This window comes from Limulus polyphemus, unplaced genomic scaffold (assembly GCF_000517525.1).
Source record: "Limulus polyphemus unplaced genomic scaffold, Limulus_polyphemus-2.1.2 Scaffold14, whole genome shotgun sequence".
Classification (NCBI taxonomy): Eukaryota; Metazoa; Arthropoda; class Merostomata; order Xiphosura; family Limulidae; genus Limulus; species Limulus polyphemus.
The window spans coordinates 1,147,145-1,157,003 of NW_013665624.1; the positions used below are offsets into that span (position 1 = coordinate 1,147,145).

The 9,859-nt window shown below is 30.5% G+C and overlaps 1 protein-coding gene across 3 annotated transcripts; it reads left to right on the forward strand.

The window, feature by feature from the left end:
- Positions 1 to 340: 340 nt before the first annotated feature.
- LOC106457111 (39S ribosomal protein L55, mitochondrial-like) lies at positions 341 to 7,911 on the forward strand. Of its 3 annotated transcripts, XM_022383075.1 has the most exons (5): positions 350 to 448; positions 1,819 to 1,961; positions 4,824 to 4,895; positions 5,259 to 5,463; positions 7,698 to 7,911. In XM_022383075.1, the coding sequence occupies exons 3-5, from the start codon at positions 4,867 to 4,869 to the stop codon at positions 7,845 to 7,847; spliced, it is 384 nt and encodes a 127-aa protein (XP_022238783.1). In that variant the 5' UTR covers positions 350 to 448; positions 1,819 to 1,961; positions 4,824 to 4,866; the 3' UTR covers positions 7,848 to 7,911. The 3 variants fall into 3 exon arrangements, with proteins under 3 accessions (XP_013771950.1, XP_022238783.1, XP_022238791.1); XM_013916496.2 differs by lacking the exon at positions 1,819 to 1,961 and having other exon boundaries at positions 341 to 448; XM_022383083.1 differs by lacking the exons at positions 350 to 448; positions 1,819 to 1,961 and adding an exon at positions 474 to 573.
- Positions 7,912 to 9,859: the final 1,948 nt, after the last annotated feature.

Consider the following 9,859-nt stretch of genomic DNA (forward strand, 5'->3'; position numbering starts at 1 on the left):
CCAGAGCGCTTGCGAAAGGTGAAGATTCTCCATTTCTCCTCTCTAAAGCGCTAAAATTTATAAAGTTTCGTATATTTGTATTAAATTTATTTCTTGAACCTAAGTGTTTTCCTAACATCATGAACCTATTAGATTAGATATATTGTTAGGATATTAAACTTTATAATTTTTACTATACGTACTTATAATTTCTTTGTATTATTTACAGTAGTTATTTGGTTTCTACAATTCCATTAAATATCCAACTGTAGATATTATGAAAATACTTGCATTTTGAAGCTTTCCCTCCCCACCCCCGCGCGCCCTCATATATAGATATTTATTCCCATGAGAGGGCGTCTTATACATTGTATATCACTATCAGGAATTTGCTTACTTGTGAAAGTGCCTAGTATTATTATTACATTAAGGACTGGAGAATGTCCGAATCACAAACTTTATGATATAGGTAATATTCGGCTTTGTTTTTAGCATAAATCTTGATTATGAATTACAAGATATGGTAATTTAAGCTTAGTTTTTCATCAACGTTCGAATTCCACACCGTTGTGAATTGAATTTGAACTTAGTATGGGAAGTTAGCAAAAATTAAGCCCAACCACTAAGTTGAAAGTTGGACTCGGTTTCCAAATTAAGTTGTATTTTACTTAGATATATTTATCATCAGATACGAATACAGAGGACCAAATGATCTAACTTGTAGTGTAATATATTTTGTTTCATTGGGAAAACTCTTTGTAAACTTATTTTAAGTTACGTATGATATAATTTCTTTTTTACAAAAATCGACAAGAGTTTCGTATCGGGACGCCACTTTTTCTTTTATTTTTGGTAATTGTTTGTTAATAGTTTTTCTTTATGTCTCTGCAGAGAGACATGTTTTTTCATTTTATTTTTATATTGTTTCTTCTTCCAAACACTTTTCAATCGACTGCCATTCCTTCATTTCTCGGAGGATTGACTTGAAAGTTGGTAGGGTTATGGTCAGTCCAATACGCTCAGATTTCTTTTTCATTTTTTAGGCCTTTTTAAAGATTTTATGGGGTCAAACAACCCAAAAATGTATATGTGTGACTTCTGTGTGGTCATATTTACAGCAGTCAAGATGTAAATTAGCACAAATATACATTTTATGTACCCAACACACTGACAGAAAAAGTTGGATTTGCCCATTTGAAGTTTTTTAGAGGGATCAGAGCTCACAAAAAAAAGCATAATTTTGGGATTTTTGGTCAATTACTCAGCCATATTTTTGGACCGATTTACATGGGATTTGGTACAAAGATACCTTTTAACAGGTCTTGCATATTGACAAACAAAAATGGTGGACTTGCTAGTTTATAGTAATTATGTTTTTAGTTTTGTTGTGACTTACTTGACTTAATCCCACTTTCTTGTAACCCTCAAACTAGTTCGCCTCGTTTTTAAGTGTCTGTTATTTGTGTTTCAGTATTGATTTTGGATGTGTATTTTGTTCATACTTTCATTTGTTTTATTGATTTTTTAGTGGCATCCTAATTTAGAACTGTTTTTAAACAATCATAAACTAGGCTATTAGGTTGGTGTTTACAAATTAGCTTTGTATAATGTTGTGCATTATTAAGAAGGAAAAAAAAGAGGAATGGTGGGTTTTCTTTCCTTATGGAAACAAGTGTGAAATGGTAACTTAAATTCTACAGTTTTGTGCTTTAAACTTTATATTTAGTGTCAACAAAGATGAATTGCGATGTAAATGTAAGAGACGGTGGGTATGATTTATATGTTAGTCAAGAAACTTGTCTGTATTATAATTTTTGGTTTTTTATCTACTTTATCCAGAACCTGGACTTTAAATCCACCATTCTAGTTGAGATGTTTAGGGTGAATTGGCATAAACTGAAACGGTGTATAACAGCAGAGTCATGTAGTAGCAAATGAATGACTACATTAAAAGCCATGTGAAATTAACATGTTTTGCTAATGTACGTTAGTATATTTACAATTTATTAACTATTACAAAATTTGAGAAAATAATGACATATAGCTCTCCAAAATGAGGGCATTATGATGTTTTCAAACAAATATATTGAAAGCCACTTGAAATATATATGTTGGCAGTTGCACTAATTTTAGAAAAGGTGTGTTAGTAGATTAGCAATGAAAACATTAAATAAAGTACTGTTATACAATTCAGCACTGACATGGTTTTTACTGCCTGACAAAGGGCATTTGCCTGAAATGTCACACAAAATAAAACTAGAAAAAAGTTTACATTTAGATGTGTTCACTTATTCCTTATTATCTTTCATCCAAGTGTTTTTTCTCAAGTCTTGTAGAACAATACTTATTTGGAATACTCCGTACAGTTTAGGTCTTATCAAAAAAAGGATATCAACTTATTGGAAAGGGTTGGATGATAGCTTCTATGATAATTCCTGGGATAGAAAAATTATTTTATAAGGGATAGGTTAAGATTTCTTATATTCTTTTCTGTTGAGAAAATAATGGTTAGAAATAATCTTATCAAGACATAAGGTAGTGTGTCGTACAACCAAAACGTTGTGCAAGACACACTATGTGTTGTAATTAGGAGAGAGAGTTTAGCAATTTTCCACTTTCTGTAGTTCAGACTGTGGTAATCCAAATTATCACACATTTTCTGTGGATGTGCTCTACTGGATTTTTACTGCACATACCAAATTTCAAGGCATTCCATTAAGAAATACATATGATATAAAATCTAAAATTTTGATTTAATTTCTTCCTTTTTTTTCTTTGCACCAAAACTATGGAAATTTTATTTGATAGAAAAACATACTTAACTTTTATGGATTTTTTTCAAATTTGGTACACTGATAGATCTTTACAACCTACAATTAGGTGTTAAATTTGGTCTAAATATAAGCCACCTGTGCAAAGTTATTCAACAAAAACTGCTCAATTTTGACCAACATTTTTGCGCATGTCTACATAAAAAGTCATGTGAGCTATTGGTCTGAAATTTGCCCTACAGCTTCATGTAAAAGTAGACTGATTTTTAGTTTTTTATTATTCAAATTAAAGATGGCTGATTTAGAGCAACAAAACTATAGGGTGAAAGCACATGCAGATACATAAAAATTGATTAGGCCAAGCAAACTATAGTAACAGTATCTTGCTCAAGTTTTCAAAAGAAATGTGGGTGGACAGTTATTATTCTTTGCCAACTTTTAAGCACAAATTTGCTGAATTTTCTGAAATTCTCCTAATTAAAGAGCCCTTAGCATAGCGTGATATTAGCTTAAGTAGTTGCATAAATAATTATGCTTGATACATCTATATCAAGTGCATGTGGGTGATGACAAGAAACTGTTAATCTAGTTTCCATTCATTAGTTAGCTAGACCATTTATTTTGTTTTACCCACCATCATGCCCCAAGTTGAACAAAAAAATGTAGCTTGGATAACTAATGAATGAATATTTGCTGTAAAATTCTTATCAGTGCTATAAGTGTAGCTACAAGTTTGGCCACCAATTTTGATTTCATTCCTCTAAGTAGCACGCTCAATCCTTTTTTGGCCACACCTCTTTTTTCACACCTAAGGTGTTTTTGATTAGATTGATCTTTACATGATTATCCAAGAGAATGATAAGATAATGTATCTTAATTTCTGTTCTGTAATCTGGAAGATATTAAAAAAAAGAGGACACAAGTTTATAACATTTGGAAAAGAAAATATTAGGCTTCAGTTAAGACAGTTAGTTACATTTTTCGAATGTGGTGATTGGCTTATGAAATGAGTTGCTGTTGGCAATAGTAGAGGCCAGAACTTTACTGATGTTTAAGAGGGGAATCATTTTCTGAAAAATAAAGGGTGGGTTTAAGTTTGGTTGTGCAAGAACAGCCTTGATGTATTAAGTGATTCCTGACTGTTTATATGTTATGTTAATATTGAGACTGAATAAAATGATGTTGGTGTAGTGGTATATAAGTCACTCAAGATGAGTGAGTGCTGCTGTTAGTGGGAGAGCTAATAGAATTTTATTGTATTTGTAGACACATTGATTAAAAGTCAGCTATTGAGTTAATTGAAAGGGTGAAAAAGAAGGAATACTAATATAATTCCCTGGATGCAAGGGTTACCTTGTATGGATAAATTAAGATCTTTTAACTTTTTTCTTGAAAAAAAAAAGGTAAGAGGTTATCTTATCTGAAATCTATATGGTTATTCAGGTGCATTAATGGGATTAGGCCTCTGATTTCTTTGGGTTATATTCTGAAGACAATAGGATGAGAGGACACAAGTTTAAAACTTGGAAATCACAGATTAGGCCCCAGTTACGGTTATTGTATTTTTCTAAATCACAGATTAGGCCCCAGTTACGGTTATTGTATTTTTCTAACATGTTGATTGGATTATGAAATCAGTTTCTGCCAGCAGTAGTGGAGGCTTGTACTTTACAAGAGTTTAAAAGGTGAATTGATAATTTCAAAAAAAAAAATGGGTGTACAGAGTCAGCCTTGAAGGACCAAATGATCCATTTTTTGTTCATATTTTCATTTTATTGTTAGTTTTATAATGTCAATTTTGTTGCAGGATACAAAGTTTTTCTGTCAGATTTACTAATTTCTGAATAGCCTGGTAGTCTAATGTTACCTTAAGTTGCATGAAAATGATTACTTTATAAATTTATTTAAATTTTTGCAATGTACCTGTTACCTGTAAAAATAAATTATCCAAGCTTCTTATTGTTTAAAAATATATTCAACATATTTTGCTTAATTGCTGTTAGTGTTGCTAAAAATAGATGCTTTTTTTAGAGAAAAATCAAGATCAGTTACCAAAACTTTTTCATTTTGCAGCTGTCTGTTATTTCAATTTTATGTGGTGGTGTTATGGATCATAATGACAATGTTGCATAGAACAATTTTTATGTAAGTATAGGTACCTTTTCATCTTCAGTTGTCATTGAAGAAATAAGTTAGTTTCAAAAAAAATTATTTGTATCTTATGATACATGTTGTATTATTTATTTCACAGAAGTGTTAAAAGAACCCAATATTAGCAGAAACATCGTTCTTGGTGACAGTGCAGATAAAACAAAGTTTACTGATTTAAATGCTTTTATACAATGATAAGTAATTTTATGATCACAGACGTTTAGAAGAATATTAAAAATCTGTGCATAATTTTTTTGTGAGCAAATTTATATTAGTTAAAGCCAATAAAATATGCTCATTACCTTTGTATTTTGTTAAAAAGTACTGTATGCTTCATAAGATGGTTTCTAATTTCAGGAAAAACTTTGGTTTGTTAAATGTTTGGAGATCAAGTTTACTTTATGTTTGTTCTTCATCATTATGTGTGAGGAACAATTCAAGTTTAGCAAGCACTACAAAAGTTCATAGGCTAATTTACAAGAGATTATATCCAACTGTGCTGGTGTTACCAGATGGGTCTACTGTCAACATCAGGTACCATGAGCCAAGAAAAATTATCAAAGTGAGTAATTCATATGGAGTTTCAAAAGTTGAGTGCAACTTGCATTGTAGTCTTGTTGTAAGCTATGTGTTTGATATTTTAATTTAATATTTGTTTGCTAGATGGAGCTAATAATGAGGATAAAATAATGATCTAAATATATCATGTAGTAAGTGAAAAATGAGAATGATATAAAAGGGAGAGTGAGTGAATCAGGAATTGGTGAAGTATTCAGTGTGTTGATGAGTAGTTGTTGATTTATTCAGTTTAGTGTCAGTTAGTGAGTTAGTGAGGGGTATTGTCTATTTGTCTGTGATTCAATCAGTCAGTGAGTTAGCATTTTTGTTATCAATGAGTTAGTTAAGAAGTTCTGCATTTAAGTTTATAAATAAGTTAGGTATACACTAGTTATGGAGATTCTGTTGAAACTTTGTTTGTGAAGGTATACTTACTAGTGAACACAGCCTATAGGAAAGATTATTGAATAAACAAATTAATCCCTTATCACTATGTGGACTGGCTTTCACTTAATGTTTACCATTAATCCAAAAGAAACTGCCTAGTGATGAAACTAATTACAAGTATCATATATTCTTATTTTTTTCCAGCATTAACCCCTTTTTGGACCAGAGGGGCACAATTGATATCCCCAGGCAACATTTTATAGTGGAAATACTTATTCAAATTGCATGAAACTTAGTATATAAACATACTAAATATTATTTAGTTTTTATTTTTAAAACTTGATTGAGTATTTCTATAATTTTTTAGGGTGTGCTTTTGCAAAATTTTGTTGACACTGTTTAAATATGTCATTAAACCTTTGTCAATTTTTGCTATGTTCTTTTACAATTTATGGCTGGAAGTGGTGACTAATGCAGTTAGAAAACTAAAATGTCAAAGGAAAATATATTCATGAACATGAATCAAGTGGAAGTTGCCTAGAAATGTATAAAAAATGGAATTTTCTGATCAATGTTAAAAGAATGAAATTCTAAGATAAAAGAACACATCTTTGTCAGTGACCTTACCTTTCCAAATAACCCCACCATTACCTTTATCAGTCTGGGTATCGTGAGTTTTGCTAAAAATAGCCTTGGTTGAGATCAATTTAGATTTTTTAAATGCAATTTCTTTTCATTAAATAATGATAGTTTCATATATTGTTTAAATATGATAAACTTCATAATAATATTCAATAAATAAAGATGTGACTCATTGGATTATTTTGCTGTTGTTTATTACATCCTACTAAATTTAACTAAGCTTCCATGCAATAATATATTATTATAGAAGAAAATATCTGTAGAAATCAAACAGATATAATTTAAAACTAAAACATTTGTAAGAATGAAAAGAATGCCTTAAGGAACCACATAAAATTTCCACATCTGTGTTTTCTTCCTTAGTGTTCTAAACTGTCCATTAGATTCCATTGTTCATCTCTATAAAAGTTCTAGGTAGGCAGTATTTCAAGAAAGACATAGTGATTTACAACAGAGTTTGTTTTGATTTGCAAATTGCAATGTGAACCCAGATATTTTCTCCCCTGCAATTGGACAGAGCAGATTATAATCCATCCACATCAATGTAGAGAAAATAAAATGGTCTCAGCAGTTTGTTGGATATGGAGTTGTGTGGACAATGACATAACTCAGTTATGACTTCTGGTATTTAGGGGTGGTATCATAACAACTTTACCTAATCACTCTTAATGGGCAAATAAATGTCTAATATGAATAGCAACTTGTATAAATTTTTCTTTCTTGACATTTCATCTTGTAAATCAGAACTTCTGTACATCACATTTAGGTTTCTAAGGAAGGTTGCAAGTCTTGTGACAAAATGCTAGAAGAATGGGTTTAACCCTACTATGTTTTAAAAATGCCTGTTTTTAAAGAAATCAAACCTCAGTATTGTAATTTTGTAGTGGAAAAAAATAATTGCACAAAATTCCTTGAAAATAAAACAAGATTTTTTTTATATATCAGTAAGCCCATTTCTTAAACTAATCCATGTATGTAAACATTCATTGTAATTATTACCAGAATTAGATAAATCTGTTGGTTCTCTCATGGGATTAATTTGAAATATATTTAAGGTGGAAATATTCTGGAATCTTTATGAACTGTTGAACTACACATACATAGTGATAAAATTATGTGAAGGTATTGCGAGAGATTGGTATGCTGTATGAAAATTAATTTTTCAACTTCAAAATAACTAAATAGTTGTATTAATTATTTATCTTTTAGCTCCCCCTAGATATGAACTCATTGACTGAGGAAGAACAAAAGCAACGATTAGCACGAAGAAAACCAAAAGAAAAACTTGTTGTAGAGGAAGAAATTGAAGATAGTTTTGATGCTAACAAATATATTAAAATGTCAAAACAGAAGAGATGAATTCTTTTGAAAGCTGGAATGACATTGTGTGAATACATTATTAAAACTTGTCATATTAGTTTAATATCAACACTGTCCTTCATATAGACTTATTTTATACAGTGCGAGTTATTACTTTATACCTTGCAAATAGATGCCAATGATTATGGATTTACAGCATGAGTAGTAGAGAGTATAAAGGTCTTGTCTTATTGTAGTAATTCTCAGACTGCTTTTATGAAAGTTCTAAAAAAGAAATTATTCTGTGCTGCATCAGTACCTCCAGGATATCCATTAACTTGAAACTTCTGCATGCAGTTGTTATTAGTATGTTTCTACATTCATTATCTTGCTAAATTAAGTGTTTATCTGGATCCAAACTATAAAATTTTAGTGGTTTGACTTGTTTTATAGAATGTAATAGATAAAGAAATTAGCAAAATAGAAATAAATTAACACAAGCTTAGGTAAAAACTGACTTTTATTCATTCATTAAAGCAGGCAATTTTGTTACTTGTTGAAAACTGTGGTAACATTTAAGTTATGACTGCCATGAGGTGAAACTTTGCACAGTGTAATGTAATAATTTAGAATGTTAAAATGTCTGCCAGGTTTCTTGGTATTCTGAGAATCATCTTGCAGAGCTAAGTTCAAACTCTCCTTTCACAACCACCATAGTATTTTATTATTTGGAATAAGTGATTTCCATCAGTAGTCTACAATTCATAAAATAACATGGCAACCGTGAGCTGACAACACACTCACTGCCTTGTGGTATGTACCTTACAAACACTTCTGGTCATAAAATAACATGGCAAATATGGGCTGACAACACACTCACTGCCTTACAAACACTTCTGGTTACTTCATGCCAATAAAACCCTCTTGTAGACTAACCACAGAGTCTAGCCTGAAACACAATTTATCTTCCATTTGGATAAGCTTCAAGAGCAGAATAAGTCCCAGCTGGATTCAAGTTTTTATTAGGATACTTGGAAATCGTCTTAACCAAAGTTTGAACCTTGAACCCTTAATTTACATAAATTTATTCATTACTATGGTTCAAAGTCCTCTACCCTGACCATCACAATATTTAATGACTCACTTTTAAAATTCATTGCTTTTCTCTGATGGTTGTGAGAAACAGAATTTACTGGCTTCACACTAAATATAAGTAGAAGTAATTTTGGGTTTAAGTTAGTGCAAAATGTTAGAATAACTTTGAAAATTGTTTCTGTAGTTGTGGAATATAGCATTTTTGAGGAAAAAATAACTTGGAGATGTAAAGATAACACCGTAGTTACACAAAATGTTTGACATTTCATTTTTCGATTTCAAGGAAAAATATAATTCTTAACTGATCTCCAAACTAACTGGCACTGTAAAATTACTTTTCTTTTTTTTATATATATTGGTGTTAAAAAAAATTTTCATTAAACTTGTGCTGATGAATGTTATATAGTGAAGTATAGATGAAAAGACCAATTAAAATAATTATATACAGCCATATATTAGGGAATGTTAAGGAAGTACACATTTGTATCACCTGTTGTAAACTTTTTTATTTTACTAATCACAATGTCTTAAAGACTATAGGGATTGTAGTATTTATTAATGCTGAAAATATTATATTTCTACGTACTATTAAGTGTAGATAAATATAGTTTTGTTTTCAAAAACATTTCTTAAAGGTGATTTTTTGTATGAAAATACTTTTGCTACTTTTATACTTCTGCTCCTCTTTTGAATCTCTTTCCTCTATTCCTAGGTCTTTCCACACTGCATACATATAATTCAAGTTAGTTCTCTAAGTTAGTTCTCTTTTCTTTTGGAATTTTGTTTGCCTGAGTATATAACTGGCTTGATAAGTTTCTCCACCCCTCCCCTTTTGCAATTGAATCTTGGTATTTCCATCACCATTCTTCGAAACTTGAGGAAGAACTTGTGTTCTTTCATGAATTCAGTTAATTGTAAAATCTTTATAATGTCCAGATAGTTATCAAATGTTTCCTGAGAAAAAAAAAAAAAATTTT